The 19,395-nt window shown below is 42.6% G+C and overlaps 1 protein-coding gene across 3 annotated transcripts in view; it reads left to right on the top strand.

Moving 5' to 3' along the window:
• The window catches only part of rnf220a (ring finger protein 220a), a 162,170-nt gene that overhangs the window by 123,130 nt on the left and 19,645 nt on the right, over positions 1 to 19,395 (top strand). For 2 of the 3 annotated variants that reach the window (XM_085253760.1, XM_085253763.1), the window contains exons 4-8: positions 3,806 to 3,857; positions 7,381 to 7,476; positions 10,756 to 10,798; positions 13,401 to 13,525; positions 14,922 to 15,051. In XM_085253760.1, the coding sequence (XP_085109886.1) occupies positions 3,806 to 3,857; positions 7,381 to 7,476; positions 10,756 to 10,798; positions 13,401 to 13,525; positions 14,922 to 15,051 (446 nt within the window). The remainder of the gene's footprint in view (positions 1 to 3,805; positions 3,858 to 7,380; positions 7,477 to 10,755; positions 10,799 to 13,400; positions 13,526 to 14,921; positions 15,052 to 19,395) is intronic. The other variant, XM_085253761.1, reaches the window with a different exon arrangement.

Below are 19,395 nucleotides of genomic sequence, written 5' to 3'. Positions count from 1 at the left end.
ATCACTCCGAGTTTTAATTTCCACAATAATTTGTTAACAAAACAAAAAACGCCTTTCAGCTTTTCATGCATTTTGAAACTGTTGTTTTTTTCTGTTTTTTTAAAGAACTGCAATGTAAATGTGCCTGTCTCTAAAGGACTTTGTGTCAGCATTTGTTGTTTTTTAAAATACATGGTTGAGTATATAGTTTCATTTCCCCAAAAACCCTGAAAACTGATTTATCGCCATTGTTTGGACTAAATATTAAACTTACAGGCTATAAACACAATATCAATCCTATCATGCTGGTATCAATCTGATACCAATACCAGCGTTTGTATCGATACTATTGTGCTAGTATCGGTCAGCACTGATAATATTTATATATATTTGGATCAATCTACCTACCTCTACAAAAAGCTATAAAAACTATTTGTGTGAGGCACCGACATGCCCTTACCTCTCCTACACGTGCCTCATTAGCAACACATTTTAAATCGCATCTGTCATTCATCCTTGCCTCCTTTTCCCTACTTGCTTGGTGTGTTTGTTTCACTTTGCTTTGCTGCTCATTTCCTCACTCTTCTCCTCGCTTTGACATGGCAGCCAGCTGGAATTTCCAGCCCTATAACCCTCGCTATCAAAAATTCATAGAACTGGGCACGCAGATGTGTGCAAAGCGCTGAGAAGAAGCGGCAGCACACCAACTCTCCCATCACTCCCTCTCTTCCTTTCTCTAGTTTTCTGTCTCCTTTCATCTTTCCCTCGCACGATGTCTCTCTTTATGTTGCCCGCTCGTTCTCTCTCACCACATTTCTCTCACCTCACATTTCATCCCCCCCAGCTACCCCAACTCCTCTTTCATCTCTCTATCACCCCCTCTGTCACCGTGGCAATTTTCTCCCATCGTGGCAGGCATGCAACTGCTGTCCTCTCTCGCTCTCTTCCCCTCTCTCTGTCTCCCTCCTTCTCTTGTCGCTGTTTGACACTGTCAACAAGCAGGTAGAGTTGGCTGTTATTGTTGATGCCTCTGCAGAGGTTCCAGGTAATGAATAAAAGAGCGATAGAGGGAGAAGGAGAGAGAGATGACAGAGACAAAGATAGAAAAGGGGGTAAGAAAGGTGTGTGTTTGTGAGTGTGCTGGTGGTGGGGTGTTGGCAGATTCCCCTGCATTACACGGCAGCTTGACTGTGTCACCCATGTTTATTCTCTTTGTTGGCGGAGGTGTGGCCTGCTGTTCTGTGGTTACACACACAGTTGCAAAACAACATGCAGGTGCATATGCACATCCACAGGTAATGGCAGATTTCTACATACAGATTCACCATCAACAGAGACATAGAATATATACATAAGCAAACACCCATCCTGCACACCGAACCACAGGCGTACTTTCTAGGTATGCAACTAAGTCATCTCCGAACAAAAATAATCAGACATGAGAGAAAATAACAACTAATAACTAACTACTCACTAACCCTATTTCTTTTCTTGTGACATTGTATAGCACAAATATTTCAAAGTAAATTGGAGTACATTTCAAGTTCAAATCCTTGCATTGTTGTATTTTAGTTTAATTATATACACTGCTAAAAAAAACAACAACTAGGAAGACTCATCAGATCTCAATGGGAAAAAATCAGGATGTATATATCCATACTGATATGGACTGGATAATGTGCCAGGAACCAAAGGATGACACATTATTTGATGGAGTTGGAAATGATCAACCTACAGAGAACAACACCTCAAAAATCTAAGAGAAAAACTGAGTTTGCTGAAATTTAATTTCAGCAACTCAAAGTGATATTCCTTGGTTTGCATGGCCTCCACATGCTTTTATACATGAATCACAACCTGTAAGGGTCTGACAGTGCTCATCCTGTTCCTGCTTGCATAAAGGAGCAGATACCAGCCCTGCTGGTGAGGTTAGGGAACTCAAGGATGCAAATGTTTCCAATCACAGAAGCCTCCCACAAAGAGCTCTGTTGAAGCATAGACTGTATGTAAAAGATGTAAATGGCCTCTGAGGCATCACCAATTGTTTAGCAGCATTCTGTTGCTAAAGCCTTAATCTGAGTGCCATTTTTGGTGTTCAATGTGATCTGGCTGAGAAACCAGGAGTAACTGCACAATTATCAACTAGAAGAAAAGTGTGTGTACTTTATTGGTCCCCGTGGGGAAAATCCCTCTCTGCATTTAACCCATTCACTCAGTGAAGCAGTGGGCAGCCATTGGGCGCCCGGGGAGCAGTGTGTAGGGACGGTACCTCAGGGGTACCTCAGGGTAGCTGTTCAGGGGAATCGAACCCCCGACCTTCCGATCACGGGGCCACCACTCTACCTACTGAGCTATCCCTGCCCAAACTAGAGGCTTGTCGATCACCTGATTGAATATGTTTTAGGACTTACATTTACAAAACATCACAACATAACGATGTATTCAGTGTGAACTGAAACTCCCAACTGAGGCCATAATCTCATCAGGAAAGAGCAAAAGAGCTGAAACACAGAAAGCAGGCTGAAACACACTTTTTTATGTGTGTCGGATCAATATAATTCAAGGAATCTTGTTTTAATTTGATTGAAAAATGAAAAAAAAATGAAAAAAGCCTGGTTTATGTGGTTTACACATAAACCAGGCTTTATGTGTAAAGTTAGCCGGGTTCCTCTTTAGATACGCTGACAGTGATACACCGAGTGCTGCTGTGCACAGAATCATTTTTTAGGATATATATAAAAAGAACTACACCCTGCTTCACACGTCCTTTATAGGAACAAATACTTCCACTGCACTTTGACACGTCCATCACCCTCCCCACTCCTAGCTTCCTCTGTGCAGCTCTGCATTATATTTCACCGCTCTTATATTGCCCTTGTCTTGCTCTTACTCCTCCTTGTGCATCACTTTGTAAATTCTTCACTTCAGATAAGTGACATATAAATAAGGCTTCTTATTCTTATTACCCACCCATCCATCCATTGAAAAAGGAAATTCCTTGTCTACCAGGGCATGCTGTCAGATTAGAGGTTGTGCTCAATTCAGTTTTAGGCTCCCTTCCCTTTGTGGTCTGCCACCGTCTGTTTGAATCTGTTGGTGTGTGTGTGTCCAAGAGGGTCTGGTGAGCTAACAGGGTCTCAAAGCAAACATGACAATCCTGTCTCGCTTCGTCAACGTCAGGCTTGTCGCAAGGATTTGTGAAGCTCGGAGAAATTTATCTCTGTGTTTGGGTGAAAGTCTGAGAGACAGAGGATGGCAGAGGCAGCAGATGGGCGAGAATAATGGGGAAGGTAGACAACAAGGCGGGGGAAGAAGAGAAGAAAAAGTGGGCAATAAAAAACAAAATGAGAAAAATCAATTGAGAGCAGAGGGGTCCGTAAATGTGAGGGGGGGGGGGATCAAAATAAAGTAATGTGTCTGTATTTGAAGAATAAAAGCATTTATTTGGTATGCAACTAACCCCAGCTTTGGGCACCTTTGTCCTTATAATATTTATATGCTGACAAGTCAAACCACTGTTAATCATCTTATTGCCTGCTTCTGTGTATGAACATGATGAGTGAAAGCAGCCAAGTGAACTGAGTGCGCTGCTGCATTTATAAGTCATCATAAAGGGTCGATGAGAATAGAAGAGTGATGGATGAAAGTGAATGAAAACATTATCAAGAGTCTGATAAACTGATTTGCAAGTGAGTCGCAGGTGAAATTCACAGATATTAGTTGTGTGTTAGTGTGTGCAGGGAGTCAGAACGTAACCAGAATCCACTCAGGATCACAGTACGTCATGTGATCTCACTGATTTCCTTTTTCTCTTCTTTCTCTGCAGCAGTAAGAACCCGTCATCCAAGGATGGAGCGGCCACTCCAGGAACCCCCAAGGTGAGCCCACGCTCAGTGTTTAAAGCAACACTGTGTACTGTGTGTAGGAGATAATAAATTGTATTTAGATAGAAACATATACATATTCATGTAAGCTAAAAACAAGAGGAAGATGCAGGATTAGACAAGGTTAGATTTCAAAGTATTATACCTACTTTTCAGTAGTGCAGCGTACTTTCTTTACCATCCAGCTACCAGAGTTGTTACTCAGTTTCTGTTCCTCTCTGCTGCACTAAGGGGAAATCAGCTGGACTGTCTTACATCTTATACAAACCAGCGCCAGTCTCCCTTGTCTAACGGGCAGCAGGACCAGGAGGCACTGTACTGTGATTGTTCCAATTAGAGAGTCAGAGAGAGAATGCAAGCAGAAAAAAAGACAGAAGAGATCAAACTGCAAGAAGACGAATTTATGATCCCATCAGGAAGCCTTTTCTTACTGTTTCTGTGTCTTCATCTGGCTGAGGCCTCTTTTAAAAGACTTCTGACATCTCGTATTGTCAAAAGACCCAATATAATACTCCGACTCTACTCACAACATGTGAGCGCTGTAATGACTATACAGTTCAGCTCAATTCAATTTTACTTAAATGGCACCATATCACAACAACAGTACCCTCAAGGTGCTTTATATTGTAAGGTAAAGACGCTACAATAATACAGGGAAAGTACCAGCAATCAGACGACTCCCTCTGAGTAAGCACTTGGCGATAGTGAGAAGGAAAAACTCCATTTTAACAGGAAGAACCCTCCAGCAGAACCAGGCTCATGGAGGGGCGGCCATCTGCCATGTCTGTACCATATGTAGGAGAAGAAAAGGAAAGAAATTTTTTCTCATATCGGAGAAATCATCCAAACTGCCTGATTGTGGCACTGTGTTCATTGTTGTGGCTTGGCAGGGGTTACGCAGGGTTGCATTAAACAAATTATAGTGGATTACTGTATTCACCCTGTCCGTATAAGCCAGTGTCCAATGTACTGCTGAAATATCGGTTTCCAGACCTTTATAGTGTGAACTCTCCTATTAACAGGGTGTCAACAGTTTATAAAAGTAGGATATATTAATTCATCCTTCATCAGGCGTTTGGTGCTCTGGTAAATCATTTATGTCGGTCTGCGGTGTATTCTGGATTTGTGTTTCCTAAAGATCCCTAAAGTCATCAAGTTCCTTCATTATCTCCACATTTGTTTTAGCCGCTGACTAAATACCAGGTCAAAGTCTTATAGGCCACTGCAGGAAGATGTGCACTTGGATTGCAAAAGAATATACAATTCGGGTTATTCGCTTTCATTCCCTTACACCTTTGGGTGCTGACCCGGGCTTAGAGCAGTGCTCGCAGCACTGTGGGTGGGCTTGTACTTGAGAGAGGCAGACAATGCCGGGTTGAGGGGTGAGTGCTGGCCTTCTCTTCCAGCCGTGACTGCGCATCACACTGATGTTGTTTAGTATTCAGCTGCAGGCCACGGAGAATGGAGAAGGCCAGTCTGAAGCACACGGGCCTGTTGTTGTCGTTCCCAGCTTGGTATGCATCACCCAGCTGCGTTAAACCGGAGATTAACCCCGACACATCTACTCATGTGGTACTGTGCCCACTTGCTAAGCTAAAGTGAGGGGGAAATGTGAGATATGTGTCGGACCGGACATAAATTTGTGAGATGCTGCACCACCCAGTGTGCATTTGAGCAAATTTAAGTCCTTTTCCCAAACAAATAAATAAATATGTTATCATTTACACAATGCATGTTTCTGACATTCTGACATTTCCAGTGACTCACCTAACTGTAGCCTTAAGCACAACTTTTGTTAGGAACAGACCCTTTTTTTCACGTGTTGATTTAATTGGTTGGTTTAAAAGACCAGATTTTCAGGGAGATCTTCATTCATAATTTCTGTATAGAATACCGTTAAATGTCATATTGTAATGATAAAACTTAAGCATATTCCCAGAAGGCCTCAGGTAAATGATTCCTGACCTTTTAAAACCTGGATAAAAGGAGAAAAGACCACACACACACACACACACAAGCATAAAAGCACCATGCATAATGTCCAATTTACTGTGGCAGCACTGGAGGTTGGTCATTTCTCACATATTATTATTAGATTACTGCTGTCAAGCACTTAAGCCTCTGCTCTGCCCCTTTCCACTTGATTAATAGGAGACGACTGTAAATACAAATATTTCATAGCTGCCTTGTAAAATAAGGCACAGGAACACATGAAAAAACAAGTACACACACACACACATACACACAGAGCTACGACTCTGTCAGAGCTAAGCCTTGTAAAAAAGTGATATTGCTTTTTTTCCCCCTTCTACCATTCACTCTTTTCCACATCTTTCTTTTACCTTCCTGTTCCTCATTCCTCAGTGGAATTCCCTGGACTCTTTTTGCCGCAGAGTGGGTTAGAAGAGGATATTGTTTTATATGTGTGTGTCTATTCCAGGGAAAGAGAGAGCATGTGAGCAAAGTGTTGTGGGACAGATTTATGGACAGGCAGCATCCCGTAATGTCAGACAGTTAAACTCCTCCTTTTCGGATATTTACCCTTCCCTCGCCTTCCCCCCTTCTCCCAATCCTCTCTTTCCAATCTCTCATTCTTCCCTAACTCCTCTTAACGTCCCATAAACATTAACTCTAATCAGTGGAAGGGATTTTATAGACAAAGTCAGGCGGGTTACAGTCGTCATCAATGACATGTCGCTCTCAGCATTTGTGGCAATAACACTCTTGAAATTTTCCAAGGGTAAGGATTCACTCTGGCTTCTTTTCCTTTTCCTGTCTAACAGATGTGTTGCAATAGTGACATGAATTTCAGAATGTAATGTTTTACTTCTTCCACAGTTTCACAGTCAGCAGTAGTAGTTTTGAACCGAGCACGTTAAACTGAGTCAGGCTGTGCTACGGCTGCACTTTATCTGCTTTCATAGAGACAAAAGCGTCTTTGCGTACCTGCTGATGCTTCAGGTCTTTTCAGGTCTCACACCTATGAAACTTCACCTCCTTCTTTTCTCCTACAAATTATTTCATTGCTTCTACTTTTAATTGACTTCAGTTTATACACTTGAACTGCTTTCTGTCACTGGAACTCACACTTTCAGCTCAATTTGTCAGCCACACTGAGTGCTTGAACCTCAGCTGAATATTCAGCTTAGTTCAGTGATTTCATTTTAACTGCTTCTGCTAATGAACTTCTTCCACTTTTTATATTCTGATTGTCATGTCAACTCCAATTTCAGAGTGTTGGCATAAATTGCCCAGAGCTCACAACCACTCAAATAAATTCACTTCACCCCCGGCATGCTTGAGTGTTAGCTCTACAACAGTGAAATTATATACTTTATATCCTGAGGTCTGAATTTATCGTGGAACAGCGTTACTCTTGTGTTTATCGATTATTCCCATGCAGCAGCTGTCAACCAAGGACAAGTTCGGTGCTCATGGTGCTTATGGTCCCAGAGGCAGTAACGTAAAAAGATCATCTGCATAGAAAAGACTTTTTTATTCCTCTGTGTCTTTCTAGTCCATGCTGCTGTCGGTGCACATCAAGCGTGAGGGAGAGTCTCCTGTGGTCTCGCCCCTGTCGTCAGAGGATGCCCACCACTCCGACAGATACCAGGTCACACACACATGGGCACACACACACACATACACACACACACAAACAAGGGCAGCTTGAGAGAGTCATCAGAGTTTCCTGATTGCTATTAATTTAGGATATTTTGGCTTTGTTCAAGTGTAATGCATCCTGTCACACATATGAATGTGTGACATGTAGATGTGTTCATTACAGCTTATCAGCTCCATATCATTGTACAGCATCAAGGCTGTAGGCTAATATATGGAGGGAATTAGTATCAAAATAGAGGTACATGGCGTATGCGAAAAAAAATGTTTCATTTCAGTTACAAAGGAGTGTTTCGGTATAAACACAAATACCAAGCAATTTAAACACAAGCTCGCTAAATATTAAACTTTTTTTTCTTTGAAAAAATCTTTCTCAAAAACATTTCCTGTGTATGTCTAAAATATTTGTGACATTTATTTCATTATACAGATTAAAAGTGTGTGCAGATGGCTCATGTATTTGCTCCATACAGATCCACAAAGGTGTGCTACATTCAAGCACTAGCCGAAAAATCGTGCATCTGGCAATTGTTGCATGATCTGTGATGATTTCGTTATGCGCAATTAAAAAGTAAATAGAAAGAATATCATAAACATTTTTAGACAATATTTTGCAAACGAGGCTTTATGAAAGCTTAAATGATCAGATCTTTGAGACTTAAAGTGTGACTATTTTTTTTTCATGTATTTGATGATGTTAATAATTTTCCGATTTATCAGCAACTGATCGGTATCAGCATTTATAAATGAAGAAAAGTAGTTGAGATTGCACCAGAGAGTTTGTCCACCAGAGAGTGAACCAGCTGACACGACAACCAGCTGATCCAAGCAGAGCCCAGGAGAGTGTGGATAAATACATAAATAAATAAATAAACAACAATATATGAAACATGTTAGTCGATTCAGTTTCATGTTTTGTGTGTCTGAAAAAAATATCAGCTTTTATGGGAATATGGGATATTGGTATCGCTATCAGTCTTAAAAATCCTTTACTGGTCAGGCTCTAATAGTTCATGTATGAGTGCCCAAAACTGCACAAAAATATTTTTCATTTATATATAATGAGTTATTATGAGCAGACTAATGCGCCTTTCTGACATCGACTTCTATAGGACCCCTGGCCCAGTAGACTCTGTGATGACTGGTTAACAGTGCAGCTGACCCACTGTGACAATATACTGCTTAAAAAATACATAAACAAATAAATAAGGACCTTAGACCTGAATAAGAATACCCATCAGGGTTTGCGCCACCTCCAGACTCTAATTCTATACTTTCACTGATGTTAGAATTAATTGTAGACAAAAAAAAAGCAAACCACTTTCTCAGCATTTTTTTTTGTGTGTCTTTATTAACAATCCAGCAAATCAAGTGAATTTCTGTAACTATGACATATCACAGTACAGCTGAACATTATGGCAGATTTGGGTTTTTATGCCTCCTCAGCAGTTAAGTTGACTAACAGGCCAATCTGCTTAAATCTCAAATGTCACCATGACTGCTTTTATCTCTTAAATTCATCAAAGTTTGTTCGAGTAATTCCTCCAGCCATGATGTATCTCAGGGTTAAGTGGGCTTCCCCCCCGACACCATAAAATAAGAACTATTAAGTCCATGCAGACGTAACATCCATACGTTGAGGATGACACAGCTCATAAAGACCTTATAGCAATAAAGGAGATTTTCTCATTAAGTGAAACTGCTGAAATCACCTTATATTATACAAATGATTAAGTCAATGGTGACTCTTTTTAGCACCCTGAAAATAAAGCATAATGGCAGACTTTGCCACCTCCTCTCTGCCTGTCAGGTGGACTCACTCTGCCTCTCCGCTTCTTCTAAAAACCTGACCTATCTGCAGCATTGGCTGAGTGTATCATAATGATACGGTAGCAGAGGCGATGCGCCGCAAGTAGGCCTATAACTCAAGTGTTGGCGGGGAGGGGAGAGAAGCAGCGAGAAGAAGGTGAAGGCCTGGCTGCTTGATGACTCCCGCTGACAGAGTACGGGCTGTCGGTGAGGACTGAACCTCTGCTTGTTCACTGCTGTCCTGTCAAAGAGAGGGTATCCATAACTGCGAGTGCTTTAGTCAGCATACAGTTAAAGACATGCAGGCCATGTGGGTTTGAACCCCAGTAGACCTGAGCCAGACATTCTGCAGGAGACTGAAGTAGACTTGATAGAGAAATCATCACTTATTTAATTTCACAATGCTGTACTTTTATTGCTAAGACTATTATTTTTAATGGAGCAAGGAATTTACTAGAGGCAACATGACCCAGCTAGGACCTCAAAAGTTTCAGGTTCACTCAGATAAATGTACGATTTATCATTTCTCCCACTGATGGCAGTAACCGAGTTTATTCACTCAAGTGCCTTAAATACTTTTAGATGTTGCCTTCACATACAAAAGGGAGATACAGTTCCGTTATTTGAGTTTGCATGTTATAAAAATGTGTATATTATAAAAAAGAAATATCAAAATGTAAATTTATATAATGATAAAAGTTGCAGTGACTCAAGTAATAAAACTGTTAACATCACCTGCCAATGCATCAGTATTAGCACTCTGATAATATAATAAATATCAAATATAGTGGACTGAGGCAGTCAGGAGACCAAGTTGTTACTTTTGACAATTTAATTACATTTGCTAACATTAAAGCCCCTAAGTTTCACTAACTCCAGACTTTAAAAACTCTCAAACACTATCTTCACACTTGTCTCACTCTTTTCTAGCAGCTTATATAAAGAAAAGCAGCTGCCTGTCCTTGGCCTGCATGTAAATCACCAACTTTCTCAATGGGTGAGGCGTAATGAACCTCGTTGCTTCTCCCTAGCGGCCGAGATGCGAAACGACGGGTGACGTTTCCTGACTTCCGTTTCCAGCGCGGTCACATGATCAAAACAAGCCAACATGGCGTCGAACATGAGCAATATTTGCCGAAACGGGCGCCACTTTCAATCCTTTTCCATCCGTGTGAATATGTAGACAGAGCGCTTAGTTTGCACTGATGTTCGGTGTGTGGAGGCTCCGTGTGGCACCTCGCAGACAGAGTTTTAGCGGCTGTACACGGAGCTAGCAGAAAGCTAGCAGGCATGGAGGAAGTGGAAAACAAGAGAGAAGTACGTAGGATTGTTTACAGTGCTCTCAGCATCCAAAGCAATCCCATTATAAGCAGTTATATTAGTGCTTGTAAGCATATTATAATGTTTCCTCATCATCTAATGAATGTTTGCTCTGTCTTTTTTTCCCCCTCTCTGCTTGCAGACATTTTTACGAGTTCGGGCAAACAGGCAAACGAGATTGAATGGTATGTACACAACTCTTTAGTGATTTAATATCTCTAACTATATATATGATATAACCCTGGATTGATATACTTGACGTGAATGCCCTTATTGAGACTTAATTACAGTGCTGGGACTTCTTATTGGTCCTGAGCAATCATACTGATTTACGTGGATGTTATTGATGAGCGTCAAATAAAGTAAAAATTGATCTCATAGCTGTAAAGTCACACAGCCGAATAAAAAGTTAATACAGAAGTGAGTAATGAAATGAAAATGAAAGTAAGTGATCATAAATAAATGATGACGTGTGTTACTGTAGCAGTGTAACATCAGAAGAGCTGTTCTCTGCTGTGCTGTGTGATATCATCAATTACCTGTTGTTTAATCGCTTATGGCAGGTGTGTTCTTTCATTTAAAGGAACTTGTGATATTTTTGTGTATTTTAATTGGCTCTCAAGTTTTTTTCTTTGACTGCGAAGACTAGAGGTGTTCCAGAAGGGGCATCCGGGGATTTTACTGGGATGCTTTTTGCATTAGGAATTTTCCGTGGGCTCTTTGTGTTAAACGCGTCCACTCGGTGTCTTGATAAATGTACTACAGAATGCCTTCTTTCTTTTAATATGCCAAATGCATCTTGTCCCTATGGGAGAAGCTCTTTTCAGCTCTTAAAAGCGTCACTTTGGGCTTTTTATGTTTACCGCTACATTCCCAGAAGGCTGTTAAATGCAACTTAATGCTGCTCTGAGGGAATTTTATGGAATTCTCAAAGACGAAAAAAAGTCGTTTCAAAGATTTTTTTTCAAAGCTTGCAACCGGTGCTTTCTGAGCCATGTAACTGGTTACATATGTCCTTAATCTGTTTGCAAAACACAAGTTAACTATATTTACATTGTTTAAAATAAAATGCATTACATCATCACTAAAATGGAAAGAACGTTTCAGAATGTCCTACTGTTCCACTGAGCAGTGATTCTGGTTTTATAAAACTGATTATCTTTTTGGGTTAGCCATTAAAATTTAAGCACATTAGTATACTAATGAATATATTAGTGGGAAATTTCAGGCACATTATTTGGTCTGGGATCATCAAGGTCACTGAATATTCGTGCTGGTTGCTGTGGGACTGTGTGGCTGAATAACTCTCCAGATAAGCTGGCTTTGATGGTTGGTTTGTTAGCACTTAGAAAGTAAGCTAGCTTTTACCAACAACTGTTGTTTTCATTCTAGGTAAACATATATATATAATATACTTGGAACATATTTGAACAACATGGAGGGTATCTGTTGATATACAGTCGCTGGCCACTTTATTAGGCACACCTTCCTTGTAGCAGGTTGGCCCTCTTTTGCTCTATGCCTTAATTCTTTGCAGAATAGATTCAGAAAGGCACTGGAAACATTCTAGTACTAAGGGGGTCAAAGTCTGGCCACTGTCCTCTGATCTCTGGCATCAATAAAGAATTTTCACCCAGAGAAGCTCCGCTCACTAAATATTTACTCGTTTTCAGACTGTTTTCTTAACAGAATGGTTTCCGTATGGTTGGAAATGCCCAGCAGATTAGTTCAGTCATTTCAGTTTCTGAAATGATCACAGCAGCCCTGCCATGTTCAGAATCACTTAAATCACCTTTCTTCCTCATCCTGATACTCAGTTTGAACTTAGCGGATCGTTCGACCAGGTCAACATGCCTAAATGCATTGAGTTGGTGCCACGTGATTGGCCAATATATATAGTTGCGTTAACAAGCAGATGAACAGGTGTACCTAACACAGTGGCCGGTAATATGCTTACCGTCTTGGTTTCCAAACTTAATGCAGATCATGAAACACCTCCTTTCTTTTTATTTTTAGTCCAAGTCTATGACAAGTGTCAGTGAAGGCTTAGTTTAGAATGTGCCCTTCGCCCTCACGTGGAACCAGGAATCACGTGGGGTACAAAAGGTGGGAGTTGGGGGAGGCAGGGAGCCCTGCCAGACCTAATTAGCAGTCTTTTCCCCTCTCGATTTAACAATGCTCCTCTCAATTAGCGTCAGGGGAGAAATAGTAAGGAGGAGGAGGCCGTCTCTCATTTTAACCCTCCCTCATCTTCTCCCCCTGCAGTTATGGCGTATTGCCTCGTGTCCCGCTCCTCTCCCTCCACGCCTCGCCACAGTCCCTCTTGGCTTCCTTTCTTTTCCCAGCCAGCTAAAAATTAATGTCCCCGCGCGCCATTTGCAGTTAAGAAAAAACGACAGAGACTCGGGGTGCAATGACGGCTGTTCTGCTCTGTTAAATTTCTAATTAAATGTGCGTGTGTGGTAGGGGGGTGGGGGGAGAAGGGACAGGAGGGAAGGGCAGGAAAAGGAAGGAAGCAAAAGGATGGAAGCAAGTCTCATAGCTATAGTGAGTAGGAAGGAGATTTAGAGTGTCACATATTAACACATGGCAGACACACAAGCTTCCTTTGAAACTCCTGTTGGCTTGTAAAGAACTGTCATACTGGTCAGGCTTGTTAAGAATCATCTGACACAAAATTCCTGAGATCTCTCCCCAAAACAGTGATGTTATCCTCAGAAACATTCGCGGAAGCTTACTTAATTTAAACCATGTACCTTCCTTTTCTCTCTCTCTGTGCTTTTCCAGCCCGTATAGGGAAGATGAAGAGGAGGAAGCCTGAGGAAGGGGGCCAGGTATGTCCGCTGTGCAGCGCCCCATTGGCTGGGAGCGAGGAGGAGATGAGTAGACATGTGGAACAATGCCTGATCCAGGTAGTACAATCTGGGCCCTGAACCCTGCCTACTGCTGGTCGGACAGCCTGTCAGCCCTTCCCTTCCAATCACTTCTCTAATTCTTGTAGATGTCACGTCAGTCCAGTAGTGCAGAAACCAACCGGTAGCAACTGTTCTTCCCCTGCCACCCCTACTGCCTCTTAACCTCCTTTACATGGTGGTGTTGCAGTCACATCATATTGGATTAACTGCCTGAATAACCAAAGCATTCAGAAAACCAGTCCAGTGATTTAAGTATAACAGACCTTACTTTGATAGGACTTCTAGGTATACATGTGTGTAATATGGCAACTTATTTTTAGCCTGTCCAAGCAAATACTTCAATATTTTAGTAGTGCAAAATTTCTTTATTTTGAAAGTTCAGCCACTGTTAACCAGCAGCCCTGGCCTTATCTTCCCTAACCGTGGGCCAACTGGCTATGTCAAAGTTGTGCAGTCCTCGATATTAGTCGTGGCTGTCTGGACAGCTGGACCCAACCACAGCACGAGAAATGCACTGTGTTGTATTACATGAGTGTTAACTATAAGTCATCCTACTTAGATTTGCAGAGGATTTCTTTTCATAGTATTATTAATAGATCCTTCAGAAAAGTTTGGGTGCGCACACGCAAACCACGACTATCACTACAGCTACGATCTAAATCTACAGGAAACGATGTTTAGACCTTTTAATTCTGATAAGTATTCAAGCATCAGTTGTTACAAGCAGTTTATCTGGTATGATGTGGTTGACTCCTGTGCACTTACATGTTACTCTTATTTGAACACAAATCAAATTAAGGACAATCTGGTTTTCTTTAAATTCTCAGTAGTGTTATCTTTTCCTGCCACAGATCACATCACTCCTTCTCTCCTGTAGATTCTAAACATTCTTTCCTAGAGTAGACTAGAGAAAAAACCTACTCACTACTCCTCCTGTATCTCACCTCACTGATGGCTGTCCATTACACTAAGTAGAGACACTATTACGTTGTTTTTTTTGTTTTTTTTCTCCACTAGCATGCTTTGTTTATCCCGGTACTGTACCAGCTGTGTCTGTAACTGTGCACCAGAAGATGTGGTTAAAGAATTAATTATTCATTATCATAGTTGTTGAACAACAGGAACAACGAAACAAATCTGCTGACTAAGCTAAACGTCTAAATGTGGTCTAAAACTTTGACCACATGATTTAGATAAGCAGCATCTGGTCTGTGTGGTACAGCTCAGGTAAAGCATGCTGGGGAGATCTGGCCTGTTGTCCACCGACCCTTAACTTTAAGAGAGGAAGCAGTGTACTGTTGAAGTCGCTAAGTGGTGCTGAGCTGTTCCACACTGATCTGTACACAGCACTATCTGTGATTAAAACGTGTCCATGTCTGTTTTTGTGCGTCAGCGCGAGGGAGCGTTAGGCGACGATGACTCTGCTGACATGGATGGAGAAAATGGGCGGGGCTTTGAGGAGTACGAGTGGGCGGGACAGAAGAGGATCAGAGCTACAGCTTTGCTGGAGGGAGGCTTCAGAGGTACACACACATACACAGACACACACACAACTCGCATTATTCAGCACTGCTTCTTATTTCACACTTACACTCACTCAAGGCCGGCTGTTTGCGCATCCTCTGGATAAGCAGTTTGTTCAGCGGTGGCGGTGTGTGTGTGTCATCCATCATTCACTGTGCTCATGTGCAGCGCAAGCACTGTCAGGCTGAGAGACTCGGCGGTGAATGCAGCCACGGGAGCTGTAATGCTGCCAGCGGTCCAGTGGCAGCGCTGGCTGGCCTGGGGTCAGCCCGGTTGAGCTTGGCTCGGCCCTACAAGGCCCTCTTGGCGAGGGGGAAGGAAAACACATTTAGCTGGGCAATTGACCCGCTGGTCAACGTGGTGTGCTCCTGTGTGTGCGCCCAGAAATGCAATTATAGAACTAGATGGGAGCGCTGGTCACTGGGGAATATGAGTGTGACACCACACACCTTCAGTGCTCCCACTACAGCTCTCCATCACTTTTTTCTGTCCTCCTGCTTCCATAAATTGTTTTTTTAATCTTAATTATGTCTTTTTCTCTCTGCTTTTTCACACAATTTTTTAAAATACTTCAAGGATCAAGTGTTGACAAAGTTATGGAGTGAGGCCTTTCACAGGCAGTCACAGCATAGGTGTAAGGCGCTTCATTGATTGCTTTTATTTACTAAATAATAAATTAACGCCATAACTGCATTAACGTGGCAAATTTCCGTTAACGAGTTACTGTGGATCGATCGCCCCGTGCGTGGGGCTGGATGGCGTCAACGGGTTAGGGTGTAGGGTGTATCCCGCCTCTCAGGCTATAACTGCTGGGATAGGCTCCATCCCCTCTGCAGCCCTAAACTTGGTAAGTGGAGGGAAAAACTGATTGATGGTTGTGTTCCACATAGATGCCCCATAGTGGCCTCAGTTGTGTTTATGTGTGAAACAGGAAGAAGAGAAACGCGACTCATCAGGATTTTCCCAGGTGGATCCAAAGACTCGTCGTTGCTTCTAAGAGGCTCGTTCAAACTCTCTTGGCTCAGCTTCTTCTTTCATCTGTCCTGCTGCCCGTTGGCCTCCCCCTCTCCCTGTTCGATACATTGTTAAACACACACACGCTGAGCCTCACCTGCCTCCCTCCCCTTGCTGAGAGAAGAGAGGAGAGAGATCAATGTCGAAGTCTCAACTAAACCGCGACAAAGTGCAGCTCACAGGGTGGGAGGTGGTTTCCCTACCCGTCCATCCATCTCCCTGACGCTCCTTCCATCCGTCCATCTCGCTTTCACGTCGTTAAAGCGAGCAGACACAGGACCCTTCTGCCACACTCTAATAGGGCACCTTGTGATGTGACACAGATAACCGAGGTGGCCTGGGGAGAGAAACTTGAAACACACGCACACACTCGGCAGAAAGCTTAGAAGGTGGATTTAGTCTTGAAAGCTCTAAAGTGGTTCTAACACACACTGCTGAGTCCAGCGGGCTCTTGAGAGCCAGTGGCTGACTAAACGGCTATAGAGATCTTGCAGGGGGGCCTCCTCAGCTGGCGAGATGAAGAGAGGGCCTATTCCTCTGTGAAGTGCCACCATCCTTTCCTCCCTTTCAGAGCACAAGGAAGAAAGGCAGAGGGAACAGGAGCTTTTAAGGGAGGGAGGAAGGGGGAGAAAAAAAAATCGAACAAGATCCGTTTATGATTCAACCCAGTGTGAGGGAAGACTTCCCTCTGTCTCGCACCAGCTTAGCAAGGTTGAAAGGACCCATATAGCACAGACAGGGATTTCTTTATCTGTCTAGTAGACTGTCTGTCTGTTTTATGGGTAAGGTACGACTTTAAGTTTGCAGTTTACAATAAAAGGTTTACTTGTAAGGGTGTGTGGTTTAGTAGAAATGCATTTTCCCTGTTATTTAATGTTTTATAATATAAAATATAATATAATAGTTCTTTCTCCAAAGATGGAGGTATTTGAAGATGTTCTGTTTTTTTCAAAACTTCCAAGCTGAATTTGAGAAGATCTTGATCTTCTTTTGCCTGGCTTCCTCATCATTTAGGATTTCAATATGGAAATTTTAGGAAAGATGGGAGAAAATGTTGTCTCTTCAGGTAACATTTAGTCATGTACGCTTATCTGGACCTGGTCACTGGATCGGCAGCCTAAGCAGAAATGCACAGATCCCATCCATCAGCTACCTCCTCCGGCTTATCTGGTGTAACACCAAGGGGTTTCTGGGTCTGCCATGGGGCCTCTTACTGGTGGGACATGCCTGGAACACTTCACACAGGAGGCATCCAAGTCAGATGCCTGACCACCACTGCTGGCTTCAGTGTGGGGGAGCCCTTCTCTCACGACTGAACTCCTCACCCTGTGTATAAGGGAAAGGCCAGGCAACTTTCAGAGGAAGCTCTGAAGCTTCCGCAGCTTGTATCGGTGATCTTGTTCTTTCAGTCACTACCAAAGCTGGCGATCATAGGTGACAGTAGGGACGTACATTGACTGCTACCGGTCAGCTTTGCTTTTACGCTCAGCAACGATGAACTGATGCAGTGTCTGCATCACTGTAGCCCCAGTCTGTCTGCTAATGTCCCAGTCCCCTCACTGGTGAACCCCGAGATGCCCCACTTGGGGCAGCAGCTCCGATCCAGCTTCTTAATTTATTCTTGGAATATTGAGAGTAGCTTTTCATGATTCGATTCCCCTTTTATCAAGATCACACAGATCCAAGAGAAGAAAAAAAGTCTTTAAAACCTGGTGTGTACAGCAGCCGAAGTCTAAGCTTTTGGCTCGCTGGGATTAGTTGACTGACTCTGACTTCATTGGGTGTCAACCCAGATAATCATGCCATGAATATCTGTAGATGTTTCTTTTAATTGCTTTCAAATACAACATGTAAATGTTCTGTGTTTCCCCCACATGTTATTATTTGTGGGTCCCACTTTTCTTTATTCCTGTCTTTCGGGGGGGGGGGGGTGTTTTTTTTTTTTTTTTACCTCATCACTAAGTTGTAAAATGTATTCAAAGTTTGGAACACAATAGTTGATCCGTCACAGATGGATGACTAGAAAGGCAGGCAGGGAGGCAGGCAGACAGATCCTGAGGTTCGATATTGGGTCATTCTGAGAGCACAAGTAGGGAAAGATGGGGATTATTGCAGGATGAGATGGCCCAGAGGGATTGAGAAGAGGAGAAACCTGTGCTTTGTAAATGGACTTCAAAGATGACCGTCTCATGTCTTTGTGTCTGTGTCCCCCCCCCCCCCCATACTCTCTCTCTCTCTGTGACCTGTAAATGGCAGAAAGATAGTGTGATGACCTTTGACATGCCTTCTTTCTGCTTCTTAGAGTCTCGATAATTGCTATGGTAACGGGATGTTGCTGAGGTGGATGATTTGGCTGAGCAGCGCTTCCAGTAGGCCTGATGAGTCCTTTGATCCTCGCTGCCTGTTCAGACCTGTACTTGTGGCCTTGTTATACTGATATGTTAATAAATTCGGGGCTTCTTTTGTTGCTGCCATGGCAGCATGTAACCTGGAGGATAAAATGCGTAGTTTACATGTTAAAGAGTCAGCGACGCTCACGAGAGGTTAGATAATGAGACAAAACAGGGTGGCCCTGTAGGAGTGTGTGTTTGTGTGTGTGGTAGGAAAAAGGGGACATAGTTCAGCAAACAGGGCTAGTACAGAAGAGAAAACAAGTGATACATGAGTGGTGGGATGACAAAGTGAAAGAGAAGCAAGAGAATGGAAGAGAGGGGAGGAAAGTGAAGAAATAAAGGTGATAAAAAAGGAGTGATTGTAAGAAAAGGTGAGGGAGAAAAAGAAAGAAAAAGGCAAAGAGGGTAAAAAAGAAACTGGGGAGGGGGCGTTGATGAATAATGTGAGTGAAAGGCAGTTAGAGTGGGGCTGACCTTTCCCTGGCCAGATTAGATTGGCCTGCCAAGACTGCTTACAGGGACAGATAGAAGCACGGTAACGCACACATACAGAGCAAGCAGGCCACACGTACACTCTCAGGGAATACACTAGAGTCAGGGACAGTGTGTGTTCACACAGCCCAGACCATGTGTGGCATTATATTTTGAAGTCCAGGTGGTTGAATAAAAAAAACCCAGCATCCATGCATTCATGTCCACCACAGGAGAAACTTTTAAAGGATTTTTTTATATATGTATATATAAAAAGTCAAAATTTCTGTTTACTGCATCCTGCTATTAAAGGGCATTAAAGTGATACTTGAAGAGTTTTTAAAAACAGGTGAAGCCACAGTTCATTGCTCATGATTTCAAAAGACTTTGTTGAATACCCCTGGTGACTGGTTAAATATTACCTATGACCACTCCTGTTAGGATCGATTTGGTCAATGTTTGATT

The sequence above is a fragment of the Mchenga conophoros genome, linkage group LG18, assembly GCF_057382185.1.
Source record: "Mchenga conophoros isolate Kocher_MC1m ecotype Shallow Benthic linkage group LG18, M_conophoros_male_GT1.1, whole genome shotgun sequence".
In the NCBI taxonomy this organism is placed as follows: Eukaryota; Metazoa; Chordata; class Actinopteri; order Cichliformes; family Cichlidae; genus Mchenga; species Mchenga conophoros.
The sequence above is the reverse complement of the archived record's forward strand: the minus strand, read 5'-3'. Positions and strand labels throughout refer to the sequence as shown.